Raw genomic sequence first — 24508 nt, 5'->3', positions numbered from 1 at the left:
CGTTTGGCGAAAGCTCGCTCACGAGAACGCTTTGATCCGACGTATCCCCGCGAGATCGTAATTGCGCGAGAAATCCGGGTTCTTCTTCTCCTTCTTCTTCCTTTGCTTCTTTTGCATCTACCGCTTCTTCTTCTTCTTCTCCTTCTGATGCGATAAGTCGGATCGTTGTGGCCGTACATGGTAGTTTTGCATAAATTAAGACTGTTATGGCAGCTTCTCGCCGCGCGCGCGCGCGCGCTCAATAGTTGAACCTACTTTACGCACTTTACGACCGATTTTATATGGACGGAGTTATGGCCATGTAAGTTAAGCCGAATGCATATCGCTTGGCCGTTGATGAAATTTTCAGTCCGGCATGAAGCGAGAAATGATTTGCATAATGAGAGACACCATTCGCCAAGTTACGAACTCTTACCTTTGGAGAGGCGAACTCTCGTGTCGCTCGCGATCGAGAAAATTTTCTCCTCCCGAACTTCCTCGATAACAGGCCTCGATCGTCTCCGAACGGACGTTGCGAAACCCAACTTTTCTCAAGTCGAGGCTCGGTCCTGTTGAATTTTTAAATTCTCCAACATAGTAAGAGCTAAGAAAGCAAAATAAGTTCAACTTTAATAATCCAATTTGTCCTCTGCTTTGATTATGATGATGTCTTAAATTTTCGATCTTGTTGCTTTTTATCGCCTGAACAGATTGTTTTGAATACTCATGTGAATTTAATAACCGAAATATCAGGAGCACTTATAGCTTAAAGGTAGTATTAAAATTAAATTTGTCGAATTAAATGTGTTTAAGAGGAAGAAAGAAAGAGAGGTAGAGAGCAGTTAAGGGGGTGCTAAAGTCGATGACGAATTTAATAAGCGTTGATTACGATTAGATCCTCAAAATATTACGTTACACGACAACAAACATTGACACGACTACTCTTTTTGTATTGTTCGTGCGCATAGATATTACGTAAAAATATAAGTGCGATATAATAATGCGAATGCGATAAATGTGTGCTATTCTGTTTTATCACATATCTATCGTATGAAGCGCAAACTTGACAGAAAAAGAATCAATATTCTGTCGGTAAAGTTTTCAAGTACAATATTCTCTTTTAACAAGCGTAGTATCGTCAAAATAAACCTTTACTAGTCTATAGACCATCTAAGCAGGCGCTGTATCATTAAGGCCGTCAAAGTAGCAGCAATATTTCAACTCGTGACTTTTCCACTCTTTCCTCTTGTTCGTTCATTTGTTCGCATAGACATAACAGTGCTGCGCCACGTATCGCTTTATCCGTTTATTAATGGAACGACTTCCTCCCGTCGTTTCTTACGGCAACCCCGTAATTATTTCAGGCACGCTCTCGCTCACACCCTATGCGATTCCCTCTCCCTTCTTCCCCCTCTCTTGATCACCCTTATCCTCGGTATATCTAGAATAATTAATTTGACCTGTAACGCCAGGTGTCAGCGTTCGCCCGAACGCATTTATGTATCACAGCGAGGCACGCTCACCGACCGTGCACACACCTCTTCGCACACTACCAATGTGCATTATAACTGTACCAGGGCGTGGCTCTAGCTCGAACATTGCGACTCGCACGCGCTTTTGCACCGAATCTCATAATAGCCAGTTAGATCGATCCGCCGTGGTAGCTGGATACCGGCGATTATCCTTAGCGACCTGTGCGAACACGAGCGCTGCGAATCGCCGCATACTGTCTCCTCGTCCGATTGTCCCGTTATTTCCTCGACTCCTCCCATAAAAATATTCCCAGGCCTTCCCGTATATACGGTACAGCTTCCGATTCAAATAGCCCAAGTCGTTTTAAACTGAGTTATCCCTCTATGATACTAATTGAGAATCTCATTTTTATCCCAAACACAATATGAAGCCCTTTCCCGCGATGCTGATTGGCTGTGCGCTACAGTTTGCTTCGTGTCACGCGCGATTGTCGTCGCCAAAGTTGGTGACGGTTTGACCGAATATCAAATTGAGAGATTAAAACGGGGTTGTATTTTTCGTGTTACTATGATTAATAACACACACGTGTGCATGTATGTGTGTATGTCATATAAAATGTAAATACTTAAAATGTTTTTTGTTCAATCTGTATTTCGTTCAATCTCAGTTCAAAGCGGAAATCAAAAGAAATCTTTAGGAAAACGTCGGAAGGGTGAGAGAGAGAGAGAGAGAGAGAGAGAGAGAGAGAGAGAGAGAGAGAGAGAGCAAATAGAATCCGTTTCCCGCTTAGAATGTCAGCATGTTCGAAACACTACACTTTAAACCAGCACCTGTGCGCGCATAATTCCCGGTTGGGATCCGTAATTATCTTAGGAAATCGGACTGGATGCCAATTAGAACCCGAGAAATTTTCTACGCGTGTTCCACCTGGGCGAGGTAACATCTCGCCTCGTCTATTTCTCGGTGTATCGATCGTCAGCCAATACGCATATGTTAGCTCTTCTCTCTCTCTCTCTCTCTCTTTTGCTCAATATTTACGATGCAAACCCGACGCGCGATTTAGGAGTTACCGAGATGTTTACAGCGCACATCCTCGAGACGAGCCAGCTCGTCCTTGAGGGGGATCCTTCGCGCGTGTGCGCGCGTCGATCGCGGATACGAGCGCACACGCGTCCACCGCACACATTCATCGCTCGTCTCATTCAAAGACGACGGATCCTGTCGCGTTACGTAAGCGCTACATGCGAAGGAGAGACCTTGTCTCGCGTCGGTCATACATTGCGTCATTGTAACATCGGGTCGTAGTAGTATGCTTCTGCTGCCGTTCGCTACCACGGTGGCACGTCCCCGGACGACGACGACGAGCTTCAAATGACCATCGAGCAAGGCTCGTTATTTCCTCGGGACGCGGCTGTCGAGTAATCTCTCCGCTCTTCGCTGTGTGTACACCGAATAATAAAATCGCGCTCCGGGATCGCGTTTGCGTCATGTTGCGTCGTTACGTCTCCCCCGAGATTATCTCGCGATTATTCTAACGAGCTCTGCCCCGGCTCTCTCACCGATAAGTCGTTCAGATTGTTCCCTCTCATCCTTTTTCCTCTTCCGTTTTAACGGTGGTTTCACTTGTTGTGATACAACGCGTGGTTTTCTTCAAGTTGTGCTCCCTTCGTTCGGTGTTCAACAGTCGGTCGCCGACCGATTTCCATCGATCGTCTCGGAGCTCAGCTGGAGTCCGAGCGTCCAAAGATAGAGTGGATGAATGCAATTCACGGTGCGTGTATGCGTGTCAGCTCGTGTGCTATTGGCTCGCCATTTGATTGTTGTATGTTTAATCTGTTACGCGCTCTCTGAATTCCTTCGGGTGAAATTCCACTCGGGAAGTGGAATGACAGCCGAATCGCTCGAGTGACTTTTCGTCAACAAATCGTTTTGCCGTCCGTGCAGTAGTAACTGACAGATTTCGTTGCGACGGAATAAAATTTGCCAAAAAAATTAGTTTTCTCCGTGTACGCGAGTGAACCGAGTAACACGCGGGCGCAGATCGTCCCGGCAACCAACGCAGCGTGAGAACAATCGCGCTCGCCCAATTGCGAATATCTCACCGCGCCCGTTCGGGTAGCGGATTTGCGATCCTCAGCGGCACATCCACCTGCGTGTTTCCGTGTCAATGGAGTCTCGCGAAATCGAGGATTATGAATCGCCATATTCGGTGCGTGCCTACGTGCGCGGATCGACGCGATTGCTGCATTCTTCTCGCGTCTCCTGTCGATCAACGAAACTTCTCACGTCGTCTTCTCTTTTCTCCCTCCCCCGCTCCCTCCTATTCAAAAGCTCTCGCTAGCATTATTTAAATCAACCGGTTACAATCGATTAGGCTACAAAGTGCAAGTTCTTCTAATATCATCCGCATCCTATTTTGCGTAGGTTTCTAATTATTAATTCATTGTCATTATACATAGCGATATCGCATCATTGTATATTTTCTTGCCTTGCTTTTACTTTCCTTCGCGACGACAGTCCATCTTGTAGTAATATTCAAGTCTTGACAGAATGATTGACTTATCGGCTCGGGAGAACTTTGTGTGGCTTAACACATTGTTGACCGGTCACGAGTTAACTCGTGTCTTCCTGCTCAAACGTTGCTGACCGGCCACGAGTAAACTCGTGATCGGTGCGCTTTCGTTTCGCATCGATCACGAGTTGGGTCAGTACGTTCTCGGAGATCATACAGTGTAATTATTGTTCAGCATACCACAAGATGTGTCTTTCGCTAATAAAACCCGTCAAGTTGTGTTCCCTTTGAAATAAAAAAAAATTTAAATAAATTCTAAGTAAAAATGCGATTCTATTCTATTTCTCTCGTTGCTACTCTTCTTTCTCCCTTTCTTTCTTTCACGGGCTGAATCTTAAGCGGGATTTTTCATTGATCGAGGGAGGACGACCGGCGGCAAAACAGCGTAATGACGGAGTACACGTTTGCACGATCCGGCGTATTATCTTAACGACACGGCCGCGGGGAAAAAGGGGCGAGGAAGCAGACAAAAAGCGGGTATCCGCGCTTTGCATACAAGGACACCGGGTGCATCATCGCTAAAAGTATCTCGACCGGTTTCTCACGTCCCGTGTTATTTGCTTGTCAATTACCTCAGTCGCGCGATGATTCCGTAATTCACCGAAACCCTCGAGCCAGACGGACGGACAGATTCGGTTTTCTCCGGCCGGCGCGAGATGCGCTGCATCTTGCTGCGCTTTGCCGCGCTTTGCCTCTCGCCGAGCGCAACCACGACGGAACAGAATAGAAGCTTTCATTAACGCAGTCCTGTTTTTAGCCACGCGTAAGGAATGGGAATTAATCTTAGAATACTAACCTTTTAACTCTGGACCTATGTTCCTTGAAAACAGTGATTAAGGAAGTAGAAAACTCAAAGACCTTTCACTGTGACGTATATGTATTTTCAAAGTTGTCATCACACGCGTTCGAGGGAAATCGACAGGGGGGCGAGAAACATCGGAAAGCGGGGATTCGTAAACAATATTTACGTCTCCGAGACGCACGTTAGTATCTGGGGTTAATCTGGGGAAACTTCTGCATCTTCACACCTGCTGTTTGGCACGCGCAAACCCGTGACGTATGGAGATCGTTATGCGACATATGTCGGCACGAATGCGCCTGCCACGGAGATTTCTGTGTACATCTATGGTCCTCGTGCCGGGAACACACGCATTTCGTAACGTTTCGCGCGAGAGATATACGCGTAAGATTTACGCATGTGAGCGCATGCTGAATGGGGACAAGCTGCCGCCCGATGTTGTTCGAGCCGAGAGAGAGAGAGAGAGAGATCACGTTTTCCTCGTAGCTGTCGATCGGTTCTGCGTGACTCTCGCGTACCGGGAACGCAAATGATTCTCCTCTGGAACGTAGGTGTGCTGCTCTGTGGATAACTGAGAGGCAGCAAGGTCGACGCGTGGTTGTCTTCGAAAAATTCATCGGCCGTGCGTCCGCTTGACGGAAGGAGTGGGACGAGTGAGAGAAGAAAGCATCGTTTGACTCGCAATTAGCTCGTCGAGTCGGTGTTCCCAGTCCATTTATGTTTTCAATTTTCATATCTCCCTCCCAAAGAGACATACATATTTGCTTTGATCGCCGTTAAAGATTCTCTTCCCGCGTTCCATCGAGAATTCGATCTTCGTTCGCTTCAGGGCCCTCGAGTCGAGAGATTGAAGAAAATGTACATTTCCTCGTTTGAAGAATTTTTCTCAATATAAAAACACTTATGTTAACTTAATTAAATATATATTACCAGTACCCACCGCATAAATACTTTTTATTTCTTAGACATTCCTTCTCTCTGTAGAATTAAAAGTCCACGAGAAAAGTTTACAGATATCGTCACAGTAGGTTCTCACTAATCTTCTAGGTAAGCGCCATTTAAATGAGCGTAAGCAATCCTCAGGAGCGTCAAATCTCAACTTTATCTCACGTGAGATACAATTCGCACGCGAAATGGGAGATGAGTGTTGCGAGTTTGCGTGCGGAGCCATCGATGCGACTCCTTGGACGACGATCTCTGCATTAACGCGTAGAAACGTAGGGTCGTGACCGCCTACGTAACGAGCGGCCGAAGCGAGCATATCGAATCAATAGCGATCGATCGGAAAATCATATAGTTCTCGCGATGCGTATCTCATTGCTGCCCACGTCGATCTCAATTCGTCGTGCTCCACATATACGTATATCGCTTCCGCCGGCGGACAGAACTGCATAATATCGCAGCGGGTAGAACGTTGAGCGCCTAGAGCCAAAGCTGACGCAAGTGCTGCCGCGTTAAACAATGATTCTTCCGCTGGCACGTAGCGGGAGAAAGAGAGAGAGAGAGAGGGGGGGGGAGAAGGACCGTCTCAAGGATGAACGACGAGTGGACGTTGTTAATTTGCTTCAGTCGCAGCGGCTGCGGTGGCGGTTATTATTGCAAAGCCTCGAGGAATTCGAGGAGATCCAGCTCGAGAATCTAATTAGAAAAGGACCGTCGGGTAGCACGAGGGTTTAATTAAACCGTTAATATTTCGATTGAATCCTCGGACGATTTAGACTCGCTGTCAATTCAACGTTGATATTCCATTGAAATTCTCGGACGATTAGACGCGCTTCGATTCAGTATTAACATTCCAATTGAATCCTCGGGTAATGAGGGAGCCGCTTTAACATCGACGTTTTAAGCCCCGATACTTTAGCGATCACGTAAGGGTTCGGCGATTCGAAGCTCTGGTATGCGAAGGGCCCCCCGTAATCTGATCGTTTGTGTCTAACCCAAGGTTCTAACAAGTTAAGAGACTCGAGAATCAGAACGAACATCATCGTGTGAAGTGACCACACACGCGTAATAACTCGACGACGGCCGCCGTTGTGCTGCAACTGCCGCCGCACGCGCTCCCTCGTTATCCTTTCTAAACCGCCGCTTTATTAGCACCGTGCACAAATCGAGACTCTGAGTGCCGCTAGAAAGCAGCAATATATTTCTCCCCGACGTTTCTCTCCTTCACCATATTTCCCTCTTTTTCTCTCTCTCTCTCTTTCTCTCTTTCTTTCTTTCCGCTTTTCCGAGCGTTCGATCGCTCGGGGCGATCGAGTGACAGCGGCTTTCTTTTAACGCTCCTCGGCGAGAAGAAGCGCCGTTTCTATTCTGGAAACCTTCATCACGGATCGTATGTTATGATTACAACCTACTGATCCCGATGAACCCACTGAGCCGGTTTCCGACGACAAAGCCGATAACCGATTTGGCATTTTTATTTATTTTTTTCCTTATTTTACTTCAACTGTGATGCGGATCGGCCGAATCTGCAAGGCTCATTGTTCGGCATCTCTGTGCCTGCAATCTCGCGCATCTCCTCCGCTAAATTGATCGAACGTCGTCGGCGCAGCGCTCCGACGAAAAAATCTCTCCGCGACCGTCACTAATTAACCGTCTTTCGTTCGGCTTAATTGGCGACACGGTTCCTGAGCGTCCCGCGAAACAATCGGGAACGATCGCTTCGCACGCACTCGCGCAGAATGAAGCGTAATTGCGTCTATCTCGCGACATCGCGACTCCTCCGCCATCTCTCTTTTCTTCATTCATTTTCTCGACTGTGCGTGTCTCTCTCTGTCTCTCTCTCTCAAATCATCCGCTCTAGTTTTTTGCGTCAGACAACCGTACTAATTATATATATTATTATTTTTATATTTCTATCTCCATTTTTATATTTCAATCTGTATTTCGCGTTTCTAATTTACTTTCATTTTTATTTCTACTTTCATACTGTCAAAAGGTTTTTTTTATATGTACACCGAAAAAAGGGTTAGAGTCAAGTAAATATAATTACCTGTTTTCCAACTTTTTAAATCGAATATTTTTATTAATTTAAATGTTTTAACTTGTGTAGTAAATATTTGCTTGAACACAGTAATACTTTAATTTGCAAATGAGTTACTGAATGTAAATAGTTCTAAATTTAGGAGAGTATCCATTAGAAATACGTGATACTTCCTTTCCACTGAGGAAATCTAATAATTTTAAATTTCGATTTTTCTCTCCAGTAAATATTTTCTAAAAATAAATTCTGATATTCTCAATATCATAAGTGTAATATTAGTCGCAATTGCTTAGCACAAATAAATGCTTACTTAGACGAAGGAAATATATTCTATATAGCTAATTATATTTCTACTTCTAGTAAATATCTGCCAAGGAGTATTGAAGTAACTCATTTTGGACCAAATAAATGTTACTTGAACGGTAGCACCTTTTTTCCAGTGTAGATTTTCTCTTTGAAAGCGAAGCCTTTGCTTTCCCACAAACCACCTCTCATCCACGTTCCCCGGAGTCACAGTGCTTCAGGGGGCCGAAGACGAAGCCCTAAGAGATAGAATAAACACACTTATCTATGTATCTATTTATCTCTTTCTCTCTCTTTCTCTCCGCGTTTACGACTAGACAAGCGCCATATTTACGGATCTCATCTCGGATTATTATTGCGGCGCGAGAGGCTCCACGCCGCCGATGCGTATCGTTCCAGAACTCCGGCCGAGCTTCTCTGTTAATTCGAGCTGAAAGCCGTAAATTTCTAATTGCCGTCTCGTATGTTATGCAAATGCTCGTCGTTAAAGTCCGTCCGAGAGGCGAAGTCTTCGGGGTGTACTGCTCGAGAGAGCCTCCGCCTCGTTTACTCAGCCACCGTTTACTCGGTCGCTCGGCGCAGCTGACGTGCGCGCGCGGTCTCTTTCGCGGCGTAACCGCGTGCACAGAGGCGGTGTAACATTCGTAAACGTTACGAGATATTTACGAGACGCGTTTCCCGTTTTTCTTCTTTTTTTCTTCCCCCTTTCTCGATGCACTTCCCCGGCCAGTCAGCGTTCCGACGGAACGAAGTTCCGTAAAAATCGCCGGCCTCGAAACCCACCGTCTCGCTCCCGTCGAAACGAGCCTACTTTCTTATTCTGGAAATTAGATCGAGAGATCACCGATGTGCGCGTCCGAGTTGACATTTTAACGCCACTTTGAGACGCTCGTAAGGATAATTCGTGCCTACTTCGACGGCCTGTAGACTAAAAACCTACTTCGACTATATCGGTACTCGTTAACTTCTCTATTGAATCTCCAATTCTACAGATTTCATTTCAACGCTACCTTTGGAAAACCTATTTTAACGCGGAAACGGAGAAAAATTTAAGACGTCATCAGGACGTCATCAGGATGTCGAAGTGAAAATAAATTGTACTATTAAGACTGAAATGTTGGACCTATTTAGGTGTCTCAGCTCTTACTGTGTTGTAGAATTTAAGGTCCGACGTAGGGCCAGAATTTCGAGCCGGGCGGGTCATTTTCACGTCAGCGACTCCGTTGACGGATGTGAACTTTGACAGGAGATTCGACTTATCGGCTTTCTCGTTCCTCTGTTTCAGATCAAGCTGGAACGCGTGCTGGGCGTAACTGTCTCCAGCAATGCAGCCCTGGACTGTGACGCGACCAGCGAGCTGGTCGCTTATCCGGCCGGGTAAGTCTGATTCTTCTCTGATCCTCTCTCTCTCTCTGTCGCGCATTACTATCACTACTACTACCACTCTGGCGTGTCACGCCACCTTACGCATTTACGTAACGATCGCTCCGAAAGCGCGCGAAACTGCTCGCGAGCAGTGCGAGCATTCGTATCGCGCTCGCTAAGTGCAGCGACTTTCGTGACGACGACTTGTCCAAGGAGACGACAGAAGACGGGGAGTCGGGTGTTCTCGAAGAGGGGAGAGGGGGGAGAGCGAAACGCGATTTTTCCCAGAGTCGTCTCCGGGAGACACGAGAGACACAATGGGTTTCTCGTTTACGACGCGCGTACTCTCACCGGTCCACGCCGTGTTCGGCAAGACCGGCTCGTTCTGCCCGAATCGTTTATATCGACGCGCGAAACGGATGCCGCTCTCGCGACCTCCGGGAATATATCCCCCCCTCTTCCCCTCGCGAAATTACGACGGTCAACTAGTCGCTAGGTTTTACGATCGGAGAGCGTATATACACACAATGCGTCGTACAACTCATCCGCCGGATGTCTTTGGACGGATAGGCCGGGGAATTAGCTCGCGTTTGCGGCGCCCGATGTTGTGCCACTTTCGTCGGCGCTGCGCAAAAATATGATTGCTAAATTGTGGCACGCCGAGAAACTTCAACCGGGCGGTCGTCGGCGGTGTGGGACTCCTTAAACTCGAGCTCGTGGGAAAATGAGCGGAGTAAAACGAGCGGCCGGCTGTGGTGGAACTTAGCTCGCGCGCGCCAACGCCGCGGACTCGCGCGGCGAAACGTATCGTGCCGATCGGCGGTATCGTATTGTGATGTTGAGGCCGATACGAGAGAGATGGTTAGATATCACGTTGTAAATAGTGGATTTATTATCCGATCGCCGCGATCGCGCGAATAATTCAGCGAGAGCGAGCGCACGAGCTGGGGACGATGATTCGCGACCGATTGATTCGTTGCGCTCGAGATGCTACGTCGGAAGAAAATCTTAAGTGTCTGGCCGGTGCGAGAGGCCAACGTTTTTGCCACCATGTTCGTCGCATGAGCGGAATTAAAAACTAGATTGTTTGCCTTCGGAATATCAATATCGTTTTTATAAGATAAATTAATAACCGACATCTGAGTCTGCTTTTTATTTTCATAGAAGCCCGACGAGGCCTTCTCGATTCTTCTTTAATCCCAGTTTATGAGTCAGATTTACCCACACGAAGGATCAACATCTTACAGTTGAATCTTGAATTATCGCACATATGAATGGAGAAATCTTGTTTAAAACGTGCAGAATGTTTTCCTTCTTTCCGTGCAGAATTGCAATACGTTATCTTCTCTCACACTTTAAATTGTCCGTTTTTAAATAACGATTGCGACGAATTTGTCAAAGTTGCCTTTCGTACACTCTGAAAACTGTAATATTTGCATATAAAGCAAGTTCATTTATAGATGTCCAAGTGAGAGCACATCACAAAATTACTGGGTTTCACAGACCCAGTGTGCCAAATTAAGTGGCAAAAAATAAGTATGCCAACGACGGGTTAATACTCAACCGACTTTCTACGAGTTCGCATTTTTTCTCGCCGGGAAAACGACGGGATTTTTTGCAACTGATAAATTTATCCAATCATCGGGTACTCGCGCAAATCGATATAGGCTTAATTACTCAAACTATTTATTCGAAGAATGTTATAAATATGCGCCTACTACCTAGACGCGTCGCTTTCATAACGTTCTTCACGAGGTTTCCTCGCGATATTATGCGAGCGCGCGGTTGTTCTCGCGACGATAGCCGCGTACCGATCGCGATCGCGCGCGGTGGATCAAGTATGCCGGCGAAAGAAAGTCCGGCTTCGTTAATTTGAGAGGCAGGAAAAAATGCACGGGGCCCGTTCGTCAGGCACGGATAAACGCAGACAGCACAAAGGATACGGCTTATTTTTGCGCGCCGGTCGCGCTGAATAGAAGAATGGCGAAAGTGTGATGGGGAGAGATTATGCCGATTTATCGCCGTCGTCAGAGTTAACTGGAAGAAATCGCGCGGACCACGGGTGTAACCCCGAGCCGATATTTTGGTTTAACTGGGTTGAGCCTTTAATTCTTCAACACAGTAAGAGCTACACAGATTCAATTTCAATTCTAATAATATGTTTATTTCTACTTTGACTCTGACGATGTTTCAAATTTCCATTTTTAATTCTTTTAACGTCGAAATGAGGCTGAGTGGTAGTAGCGTGAAATTAAAATTTACAGACAAATATTTTTCCTTTTAACTTTCGCCCGAAGATCGCTGCAAACATCAATCATGTATAAAGAATCAATGAAAAGTGAGAAATAAATTATATCTCCTTGTTTGTAATATCATGTATATCTTTTTGTTAATTTATTAAAATTCGCATTTATTATTTAGACAGTCGAGTAAAGTAGAAAAGTATTTGTTTTCAATAAATACCAAATTTACGTACGTGCTGCTTAATATCGTAACCGAAAATCCACTCTCTGATGACACAACTGTCTTAAAAGTTCAAGAGAGGAATTAATAAGCCTCGATATTGTCAAAGTAGATTTCTATTACGTTATAGGTTATCTTTAAATAGACGCTAACTATCCTTGGGAGCGTCCAAATATCCAAATTTCGGCTCGGGAAGTTCAGCCTTCGGCGACCTGTTTGAACAGCTCGCGCGAATGACATATTTTTCCAACGGCCGTAACGTAACACGAACGAGCAGCCTACTAAGCCGACCTTCGTACACATGTTCCACCTGGGAAAAAAAAAGAAAACTCCCCTCCATCGACGCGAAGTTCGCGTGACAATATGCAAATTAGCAGGTCTCTTAAGGACTCGTTAAACATCGTCGCGCTATCAAATGAGTCACGTACGGGCGTCACTTCCCGCCTGCCGGTGTATAATGAAACCGTAAAAACGATCGTCCGGCGGACGCAAATCGGCGTTGACGCCGCCGGAACGCGTCATATACATGTATATATCTCTCTTTTTTTTTTCTCACCTTCGCGACGCAGTCGCTTATCGTCTGGCCGGGGCTAGACCAGACGTAAGTAGAGTGTGGCGGACCTAATAAGACAGGCGGAGAGACGTTGTGGAAATAAATTAGCGGGGCGATCGCGCGCGAGAGGAAACGGCCCGCTAGAGCGCGGCCGATGTAAATCCGCCGCTCGATTAAATCCGATGCAGTTAGCGTTATCCCGTATATCTCTCGGCTTAACGCTGTATAGCCATATTTTACCGTACGCGTAACCGTCGCGTACGGAGACCCCGCCACTTGTGAAGAAGGAAAAAAACGGAAAAATCAAACTTTACTTGACTATGGCGGTATTGAATCGGAGTTTTTTGTAAAAATCTGCACAAACTTGTCGGACAAGCCGGTATAATAGTAGCTTTATCGGCCACGAGAGAAAGAAAGAAAGAAAAGCAAACAATAGACATGTGGAGTGTATACAAAAGAAAGCGGCCATTATGAGCAAGGCAACAGCAGCTGCAACGTAGCTGCTATTACTGCCTTGCCTGAAAGATCAAAACGATTATGTAGCGAAGCAAAATTGTGGGAAATGAACGTTGCCAATCTCCGTGCATACGTTGTTACGTCCGAAGAATCGCCATCACCGCAAAGTTCGCATCGATATGCGTGAGAATGCGTCGGCGACACGCATTGAGAAACGAATTTTTAATACATATCTGCAACTATAATCGCATAAATGAAAGAATTACAGTCGGAAGAAGCGCCTTTCTAATGAGCGCATTGGGGAAAAGAAAAAGTGTTAAGTTCAAGTAAATATTTATGAGATTATCAGAGTTAATTATTTTATTCGGATCAAGTAAATATTACTTAAATGTAATATTTTTTTTTAATATGCTACATTCAAGCAATATTTATTTAGATTCGAGTAAAAAGAATTCCTCCGATATCCCGAAATGTTTACTTGGACGCAACACTTTTTACTTTCAGCGAGTCATTATAGCATCGGTGATAATAATCTCACATACATATTGCCACTGAGAGATTTCTGGGTCAAGACCGAAAGAAGATAAAGCTGAGGCCGAAAATGAAACTATATAATCTCGGTGGGATTTCTCTGAGTAATGAGTGCGCGCGAATCTCGCGAATGAGGCGCGATGAGAGAAAGAGAGAGAGATGTATCGGTCGCGCGCGCCGCATCCACCGATCACATCGAGATCACGATCACGTCGGGATATCTCGTCCTCCGCTGCACGTGCAAAATTCCTCCGAAAGGTCAAGATCAACGATCCATTCGCCGGCGGTGGGGGCGATTGCGGCGGTGCGATTCAACCGGTCGCCGTCGTCATCCGTCTGCGATAAGTTATGCGCGGCACTCCGGCGGAAATCGGGTCAGGAGAGAGAGGTGAATGGACCGGTGGATTCTGCGTCTCTCGGGCCCGTCGAGATCCGCCTGTCCCGGAATACGTGCATCGGCGACGGTTGCTCCGACCTGAGACCCGCAGTTCCATTCTGTAACTTTAAACGACAATGTCGCTGTCGTGTTACAACATCGTTGACGCGCGGCTTTTCTATTATATATTACACATTCGCGCAACGACGACGTAACGACAACGTCGTCGACAGAAGTTACAGAACAGAAGCTTACCGTTGGAACGTGAAATCGCTCGCTCTCACTGCGACCGTTTCTTCTTCGCAGGGAAAAAGCTTCCTTTAGATTCCGCGTTTCTATTTATTTCACCGAAATTTGTCTCATTCAAGAAAACTCGATTATTTCATAGAAAAAGCGTTCTTATTTGAATCGTTTTTTAAACAAGCGAGAATAATTTCACCCTAAATTGACGTTATTAATGGAAAAATTCCTATAAAATCTTCCCGCCCCGCGCGCACACGTACATCGGCGACAGTTGAAACGGCTGGACTCGCGAGCCGGGATCCGCCGGAACGTGGAATCGTTCGCTCTGTTTCTCCTTCTGTCTTTCTTCTTCCGTGTTTCCCTCTTTGAACGATTTAATAAGAAAAATGCAACACGACGTACATATATATATATATATATATATATATATTTATATTTATATATATATAATCGCGCTTAGAAACGAAGATGCATTATCGTGTGCGCGATAGTTCTCGAGTCATAGCACCGTAAACAGCATAATGACTGCCTCGCCGCCGCTACAACCGGCCAGTGAAAATGCGTGTTAACGCGCGCGTGAACGTAGCTCGCCACGAACGAAAGTGGCCAGAAATTGCACGCTCGGTTTTCCTGCGCCGTGCGCAGCGACCTCGTAAAGTTACGTCCGGCATCGCCGGCGGTCTGAATGAAGCTTATGTCATTGTGGCGATTCGCGCGCTCTCGAGAATATGTTTCTTCGGCCGCGTCGTCGTCGCGAATGCTAATCTCGCACGCCAGGCGTGGATCGGCTGCTTTTTTTTCCTTTGGATTCTTGCAACAGCCGAGCTATTAAACGCATGATCACGTGCGTCTCGAATCATTATCAGGTGTAATTTGCAACCGTCCGATTGGCACTAGTTCGACCGGCTTCGCGAGGAGTCTCTAATTTACGTCCGCTTCAGCTGAAATTGATGCGGCACGGGAGAGTAGCGCGCGTGTTCACGCCGGGTTTGATTTCGCGTCTGCTTTCCTCAAATCGCCGCGGCGAGTTCAGCGAGTTTCTCGGAAGGATCACCACTAACACCCGCTAATTGCGAGCCCGCTAATTATCGTCTATCGGCGACTTCGCACCTGCGGTTCAACGGACGCAGCAACGCGCGCGCGCGACGGCCCTTTTCTCTCTTTCTCTCGTGTAGTGTTTTACCTCGTCGAGACTCGCCGCGGCGAGTAAGCCGAGAGAGGTGATCAACCGCGCGTTTATCTGAGTGACCTGAAAGCCGGATACCTGCATCGTCGTCGGCTGGCCGATTTGCATTATCTTCCGCCAACGAGCGTAACGCGCTGTGTTTCCCGCGGAAACTCGCACGGTTTCTGCCACCTTTTTCCCCCCGCTTTTTCTCGTGGGACCCGCGTGTTCGACGCGTCGCTCGGAGCGACTCGACGCTCCGGATCCTTTTCGTCGGGCTCTTCCGCCCGACGACGTGAATCGAGAGCTCGACACAATCGAGATAAAGCAAAGGGTTGAACAAACTCGATTTCAGGTTTTCCGCGTGGTTCGCGCGATCGAAACGTTGCCGAGGGGTACGAATAGATCTCTCTATCGCTTCCTCTCCGTCGTACCAATCGAGTCGCGATTATTTCGCGTCGTGACGAAGAGCTACGGCGCGCCGAGACGACTCGGGAGGAGGATCGTAATGAAGACAATTTGCGGGCGATCGCGAATCTCGCTCATAGCAGACTCCGTGAGACCGGCACGATTCGCGCAACCGCAAGCGTACCAGGATCACGATTTCATTAAGCGCAGCTTCCGCGGCGGGAGAGACCGGTCGCGCGAATTCGTCGGCGACATTATGCGATTCAGTTGTGCGAAACGAAGTAACACCAATGCGACATCCATGGAAATAGCCTCGAGGCAACGAACGAACCACATCAACATGCCGATAATCCCTGTCGAAATTTTCACTCTGTTTTATACCTTGAAATGGTCTACAATTGAGAGAAACAATATTTCGTACCTGTGACTGATATTTGGTAACTATAACCCCCGAATCGAAATTTTAGTTTACTATTGCACTAAGTCTGGTTTAGTTTTATATCAAGTCTTGAAAGGTTTTATTGTGCTCCTTTGATGCTGTAAGTGATAATTTATTTCCGTTTTCTTCGCTTGGAGACTTAATATAGAATTTAAAATTTTGAATCAGAATCGTCATAATACAAGAATTATAGTCAAGAGAGCCATTTTTCTAGTAAATGTTACTATAGTGTCAGTGATAATAACGTCATACGCACATTGCTATTACTTTTGTAGTTAAAATCGTAAAAAGAGTTGAGGTCGAAACTATAATTTTTCTCAGTAGGTCCTAAGATGGCAAATTGGTTCGATTCTAAAGATAACTCTTACTTTGACCATAATGATGTTCTAAATTTCCGTTTTCGCTATTTTTAGCGTAAACATTTGGTTATTTTGAATACTCGTGTGAATTTAATAATCGGAATACCGAGAGAATTTCTCCTCTCGTGTGTAGCGGTAAAATTTAATCTGCAGAATTAGAGGTTTAAGCGAGAAGCTAACAAGTGTGTTATCGCCAAAGTAGGTTTTCATTAGATACAGACCACCTAAGGAAGCGCAAACTTTCCTTAAGAACGTCAAAGTAGAATCAAAATTCCGACCCGATAACTTGCACGTGATATTTCGTTTCTGCAAAAAAAACCATTTCCGGATGTTTAGTTCGGCGAGCTCAGAATTCTCTCTTTCTCCCTGAACTTGCGAAGTCTCGTGCCTGAAAACAAAGTTATCGAAAATCCCGATGGAAGTGACATCTTTGGATCGTTCAAAGTGAATTTCCGAAAGTTTTTTTTTTCTTTTTCTTTTTTTTTCGTGAAACTTGCGATCTCGCACATACGAGATGTCATGTCTTAATCGTCGGTATCGTTTCTCTCGCGGATAACTCGCGGATGATCTCGTAGGATCTCGACGGGGTGAATCCCGTCGTGATCCAGATCGCGCGGCTTTCGTGTCTCGCACGACGACGACGACGACGAAGCGTTCTTTCTCACGCATCCGCCATTTCGATCGTTCTCGCCGCATCGACTTTCCACATAGAGAAGAGCCGCTTCTTCTTGCGATCTCCTCTCACCGATCTCGTCGTCCCGTCGATTTCACGACCCCGTCGCGGCCGAGGTTGAACTTTTCTCCTCAAGGCCATGGGAATGCATCGGCGCCGCGTCGTTTTATCATCAAGCGTGCGTCGTTCGTCGCCGATGAAAAAACGGCGCGTGTCATCGGTGTTCGTCGATTTCAGGCAGCTCCGAGGCGACCCTAACGTTTTCGGCTTCCTCGAGCGCGCCGAGCGAGAGAGGAGAGGAGAGGCAACCCGTGAGAAGGATCGCCGAGATTTTCCTCACTTTCGCGAACGGTAACGCACTCGCGGGACCCAAACGTCATCGAAAGTCGCGCTGTTGAATCATTGTCCGGGACTTTCCTGCTTTCTCCGTCAGCGTCGCGATGCGAGTTTCGAAAGGTCACCGCCGGATCTCGTCTTGGTCGCGCGCGCGAGCAAGAAGGCGTGTTCGCCGCGTATATCGCTTGAACTCCCCCGGTTCAAACGCCTTCCATTTTTTCACATGTCGTGCGAGATACGAAACACGTGACTCGACGATCAACGAGAATGCCGAGAGAAATCCGACGAAAATGACCGTCGTTTTCGGCCTCAATCGTGCCTTCCTCTTGCTTTAACCCGAAATATAACGGCAGCAATATGCATGTAATGTTACTAACCTTTTCGAAAAAATCGTGGAAGAGGATGCCAAATTCACGCTCACCCCGAACGAACAGAATTATGCAACGGGAAATGTTAATGCAAAACATTTTTGCAAAAGGCATGATATCAGGTGCTAAGTGAGAATAATTCCGTACCAAATTTATGTTATCATTTATAAAATAATAAATTTAAAAACGTTACAGTGATATATATATATATATATATCACTGTAACTATATGTGTATATATATATATATATATATATATATACGTAATATATATACGAGAGAAAATGTTGATATGAACAATTTTTTTGCAAAAGGTATGATATCAGGTACTTAATCGAAATATAATAATAGCAATATTCATGTAAAATTACGATCATTGACGTTATAGTGACATCTATTAGACAAGTGGATTCCCCGATTAGAATTCTTTTCATTATGCGATTATAGATACAAGTATCAAACATTTTGTCTTAGGTGAATATTACACGCGACAAGTTCGCTTCTCCGTCCTTTCTAGCTTCTGCAAGCCGAGCCGAGAGATTACGTGCGTTATCTTACCCGACGTTATGCCGTGTAAATCGCCATAGAGAGTCTGCGTTAAAAATAAAGTTGCGACTCGCGAACATCGCTCTCCGAAGAAAGTGCGGCTGCAGGAACGTATATCGAGCCGTGCTGAGTGAACTCTCCCGCATGTCATCCTCGAGGATGCGTTCCTGAAGACAGTGCGGCAATCATTTCCGCTTGGTGGACGAGAACGCACGCGTGTTGTCCGTGCTTAGGGATGCTACGACGAGAAAGAAAACGAGAGTCTGTTATCCGCGAGTGGATCAAATGTCGCGGAATAGATGACCGAGAGAGAGAGAGAAAGAAAGAGAGAGAGAGAGAGAGGAGGAGGAGGGTCGTATTTCTCGTTCCGCTCTCGCGCCCTCCGAGAACGCGCCGTGCGGCTTTTTTCCCCTCGCCGCAGTTTCGTCACGCTTAATTTATAATTTTACCGCGTGACACCGCGCCGATCTCGTGCGTGCGGCTTTCGCGAGCGACGCGATGCCGATCGCGAGCTGCAATTGGATCACCGATTCGGGATGTAGGAACGATTTCATGAGAAACTTCGCGCGCCGACACGAACCGCGGTCCGCGGCGGAAGAGAAATCTCAGTATAAACGAGCAGGGACCGGACGAGAATTTGGTGTTCGGGAAATGACACTTCGCTTACCGGAAACTTTGATCTGAACGTTCTCAGCTGCACAGCTGAGTAAAAAATTCTCGGTACTCGTAATTATAATTACACGAGTGAAAAAGTCATGGTCAGGAGATCCATGTTTCTAGCAAGCGTTTTTACAGCGTCGATAATAAGCTTACATGGAAATTGCTGCTACTATTTGTAGGCTAAAATCAGAAGAAAAGGATATAGTTGAGATCGAAAATAATTATAATTCCAGTGAGACTTTTCTCAGCGTAGTAAAACTCGGTTGAAGTGAACCGAGAGCAATCGGTCGAGTAGAAACTTTCCTACTTTTCTGTTCCTACGACCGGCCCTCCTACATCTGGTCCCTGTTCTCTCTCGACAACGGGAAGTTTAATTACACCAACGGAATTGATTTTTTCGCGCACGGAGGAAAGTTCGGTTCCTGCGATTGAATAGGGACTAGATGAAAACTCGCTGACAAGAAATGAAAATTTGATTCGGCGACAAATTGCTCTGTTACCACGACCGAAAACATCTGTCCGGACGTTCGGCTGTGGTGAAACTCGGTTGAAATAGCCGAAAGCGATCGACTAGGAGTAGGAACCTCTCCCACAGGAGAGATTTCTTTTCGCTGTTCCTACGACCGAATCTCTCATTTGGTCCCTGTTCAACTCCCCACGGCAACGGAAAATTCAATTATACCGACGGAATTGTTTTTTTCCGTGTAGGAAATAGCTCAGGGTCAGATCGCTCATGAATATTTTCCTCTACAGTGATCTCGTGAAAAGTTAGCATTTTCTAACACGAAAGCACTCGGAAATGTTCGCTTTTCACGCGAGCTCACATTAGAGGAGAAGACTCATGATTGCTGCCCCCCTTGCCTCAGCACACTGAGAATAGAATTTCTATGAGTTTAATCAATTTTATCGCGTCCGAGCTAATTTCACCATTGACACGATCCAAAGAAACTCATGTTTCGATTAATAAGTGCGATTGTTAGACTTTCCAACGAATGTGTATTTTTATCTTAAATAAAAAATTTGCTTGTATAAAACAAAAGATAATTTTCTTATCATTTTCTTATAAAGGGATTATTTGTTTCATTTTACATGTTTATTGTAACTAGATAATATTTTATTTGGTTGAAAGATATTTCAAATGATAGAGTTTAATAATAGAATTTTCTTGAATGAGACAATGAAATTTTTATCCGAACAAATCCTATTTCGTATAAGGGTATGTTGTTTCTGCGAAACAAATTTTAATCAAATAAATAGAAATACTAAATCTAAAAGAACCTTTTTCTCTGTGCACCGGTCGTTTTTGCGAAGCCTCGATCGATTTGGTACCGGAAACGGCCGTGAAATTAGTTTGGCGCTATGACGATGATATATACCTGGTGGTATACCGGGGATATGATGCGTGGTACGAAAGATATATATATATATATATATATATATATATATATAGAAAGAGAGAGAGAGAGAGAGAGAGCGATCAACGTAACACGATCGTGTCGGCGGGCCGGTTAGTTAGCTAGTTGGCCCAGTTAAATCGCTCGTTACCGCCGCCAAAGTTATTAGACACGTCAGCGGCCGATCGGTATGCTCAATAATTGACCCGATAACCTTTAAACCGCCGCTCGACCTCGCACCGTCGCATGCAACCCTCGCTCGCTCGCTCGCTCCCTTCGCTCACCCGCTGCTCGCTCGCTCGCTCGCGGTGCATCGCGTGCATACGCGCGCGAACGAATGTGCATATCGTGCATCTAACAGGCGTGGTGGAGCGCCTCTATCACGTGTGCTCCGCTGGCGGGTTTCTCGGCGTCGGTGCTACCTCCCGGCTAGCGTGCTAGTTTTACTAGGTCGCGGCTACGGTGAGCGTGGCCGCCTCCTCCTTCACACGGCCCCGTCCTGCGTCTGATCTCCTTGTCGTCGGCGGAAGGAAAGAGAGAACGAGAGCCGACGTAGTTAGGAACGCAGAAGAAAGGATCAAATCGGCGTTCTCACACGGCCGGTAGGCTCCTTTCAGAGACGACGCGCGTGCACGACCGGGTACGGTGCTGCGTGGAGCGAACTTCGTCTCGTCTTCCTGCATATCCCGGTGATTCCGCACGTCTGACCTCGCGATGGATGGCACACGATTGATGCTTCCTCGGGTAGACCGACGGAGGGGAAAAATGGGTTTGGTTGATTCAGCAAATCCACAGTTCGACGGACAAAACCGAGTGTCGCGGGGCTGAGCGGATTTGCTCGGCCGGGAGAAAAATCGCGTTTGGCGATGATCACGAACTTCCTCGTAGAACAAACCCGTTTATCTCGACACCGCGTGGAAGCCTCGAGTATCTGATCCATTTTCGCTGGTATCATATTGTTTCTTGCAACGAGTCGTTTTGTCGACGTACCAGATTTCCCTTGACACAGCAAGAGGATTCATGCATTTGCGAATATAAAAACAATACGTGTCGTTGAGCATCACGAATTTTCCGCACGGCTGTCGCCGGATATTACTGTGGATTTGCTAAGCCGCCGGGGGTTTTCAGTTGCGACAGCAAATCTCTGTTTTGCGTACGCACGCGTCCGCACGGGGGTGGTGCGCGAGAAACGTTTTATTTCTCCTTCCGCAGCGTACGCTCGTTATTTTCTCCGGGCTCGGAACGAGGTAACATCGTCGTCGTCACCCATTGTTGCCTCCTCGCGAGACACCGAGCCTTGAATTAGCAGCCGGCCGCCGGAGACACGCGGCGGTTGTCGGCGGCGAAATTCGCATGAAATGCGACGGTATTGTTGCAGGCGCGCGCGGATCGAAAGTCCTTCGTCGTCCGCGTTTTTCCTTCGCGGCGGGCCCGGGAGGCCTCCTCCGCGCCAGGAGCCGTGCGACGCAAAAACGGAAAGTAGAAAATCGCGGGGCCGTGATCCGCGATATTATTGCACACGGGATGTGAAATTGATTTTATTCGACTTGACAGAATCCGTCTTTCTCTCTCTCTCTCTCTCTCTCTCTCTCCTGCGGACGCGCGATATCTTCTTCTCCACGCGTGAAACGTCCCACATGTGTTTACAGCTGTCGTTCGAAATCCACTTCTGCCGCGGGAGATGCGGGAAGAGAAATTAATAAGCCTCGCGCGCGCACAATGGCCGCGTCGTGAAACGATAGAAAGCCGTGGTCCTCTTTCATCGGCGCATCTTTCGTCTTGCGTCCCCATAATGGGCACCAGTTCGACTCACTTCGCGCCGAAGTAGCGCCTCCTGTCGCGTAAAATTCCTCCGCGCGTGAAATCATGCGTGTTAATCAGCATCGCGCGAAGAAGGAAATCGTCGGCGGCCTGAAAGCGACGTTACCTGATTCCCTGTCTGGATGCCGGCGCCCCGCGTCCTTCGTGACTTTGTCTCTGACCTCTCTCGTGAATATTGCAGTTTATCTCTTCGGGGAGAGGAGAAACCTGATATCAGCCTCAGATTGTCTCTCTTCTCGAAGCAACGAGCTAAAATGTTCACGAAACTTCGCCAGAAAGGGAGAGAGAGAGAGAGAGAGAGAGGGAGAGAAACAACTTGAAATCAATTTCAAGTTCTTTTCCCCGAAGAAGCGAATCGAAACGTTCGCGAGACATCGGAAACAGATTCACAAAGGCCGCGAAGGCACCAAGTCGGAATCCAGATCGAGCATTTCTCCGCGCCGCGAAAGCTTCGAATATCCGTCGGCCGGTCGATCGCGAAAGATCTCCTCATCCGGATCGCTCATTCCACTTTTAATAATCCGGACACGCGAGCAATCGCGCTTCAAAGCCGGAGTTTCTGCCTCCGCTTCTCTTTCTCTCTCTCTCTCTCTCTCTCTCTTTCTTTGTCTCCTTTCGGCTTTTTGATATGAGGTAAGCAATTACAAGATCTCGCGGCGGAATTAATTAACGCGAAGTTGCGGGGGAGTTCGGTGGCAGCTTCACTCACGCGATGCTCTTCACGGGTCCTGGATCTCTCTTCTCGAGCGCTGCATTATTCAGCGGCTCAATTGGACCCCTCGATCTCTCACGTGACCGCAGCCGTTTTCTGCCGATCCTCTCGATAAACGAACGCGTTTCGCGCGTCTCGCCAGCGTTCTTTCGCGAGGGGAACCACTTTAGCACTCGGACGGCCGCACTTATATCGGGGAAAAATATACGATCGCCGCCGAAAGATTTCGACAGCTCCGCTCAGACAGTATTTAAAAAGACAAACATCCTCCCACATAAATCTGTACACACGCGTATCTAACTTTATATATGCTTATATATGCTTATATATGCTTGTATATGCTTGTATATGCTTGTATATGCTTGTATATGCTTGTATAGCTCCTATAAAATTACGAATGTGTAAAGTGTTGCCGAGAAATATTTTTTTATAAGACGATAATCGCCTACAGAATGAAATCACATACATGTGACAACGGCCATTGCTCAAGAAAATATCAATACCTGGGCACGTACCTAACTCTGAACATTCTTATTATATAAATTTTTTTATATTTCAATTAAAAACTTATATAAACTTTTAATTTAAAATACTTTAAGCACGAATATTCAAACTTTTAGCATAGAATATATACATATATATTAAATGTAGAATATATGCCTTGAATACATATATATTAAATGTACACATATTCCACACACACACCCACACACACACAGAAAATTTAAATATTCGTATTTAAAGTTTTTTCTAAAATTAAGATTTTAATTTTAATTTCTCTCAATTAAAATAATAAAAGAATCCAAAACAATAAGAATATTCGTGATAAAGTGCGCGTCCGGACATTAGTACTTCTACCCTACGTTCTTTTCTTTTCTCGAACGGAAGAAACTGCACGTCGAGATAACGGGCTCAGCGCAAAGACGGTCCCCACTATTCTGTGTCGTAAAACGGACGGTAATTGCGCTATCGCAGTATTATGATTAATGCGCTCGCGCTTGTAATTACGTCGACATATCCGTGAGACGCACCGCGGGAAATCGCTCCGTTGAAATTCCTCGTCGCTGATCTCTCTCAACGTCAACTTCCCGGCTTCACCGAGATCCTTTCCCCGGGCAAATTTGTCAACACACAACAATGTTAAACGACAATTATTCGCGTCAGCCTCGTGAATTGCGGGTCTGCGTTCGAGAATGAGCGAGCGAATGAACGAGCGGTCGTTTTGAGTCAAAACTTTGGCCTTATATTAAACCTTGAATTCTACGACCTGAGAGAAATTATAGTTATTTTCGCCCTCACTTATACTCTTCTTTAGTTTTAACTACAAAATTATGAAAAAATACTAAAATAATATTAGCAATATAGATGTAAAGTTATTATTCTTGACTTTACAGGAATTAGAAAAATGGTTCTTTTAATTATAATTATATTGTACTATATGGTATGTGGTATAATTATGGTTATTATAATCATAAATACCAAATATTCTTTTCTCAAGTACACAACTGGAGATAAAATAACAAAAATAGGT

General features: G+C 46.1%; 1 protein-coding gene across 7 annotated transcripts in view; it reads left to right on the top strand.

Moving 5' to 3' along the window:
* Positions 1 to 24508, top strand: part of LOC106745224 — an 87758-nt gene that overhangs the window by 37681 nt on the left and 25569 nt on the right. For all 7 annotated transcript variants that reach the window (XM_014620624.1, XM_014620622.1, XM_014620623.1 and 4 more), the window contains one exon: positions 9395 to 9486. In XM_014620624.1, the coding sequence (XP_014476110.1) occupies positions 9395 to 9486 (92 nt within the window). The remainder of the gene's footprint in view (positions 1 to 9394; positions 9487 to 24508) is intronic.

Source organism: Dinoponera quadriceps, unplaced genomic scaffold, assembly GCF_001313825.1.
Source record: "Dinoponera quadriceps isolate SergipeBrazil2010 unplaced genomic scaffold, ASM131382v1 scaffold1270, whole genome shotgun sequence".
NCBI lineage: Eukaryota > Metazoa > Arthropoda > Insecta > Hymenoptera > Formicidae > Dinoponera > Dinoponera quadriceps.
This window is presented reverse-complemented; position numbering and strand designations above follow the sequence as displayed.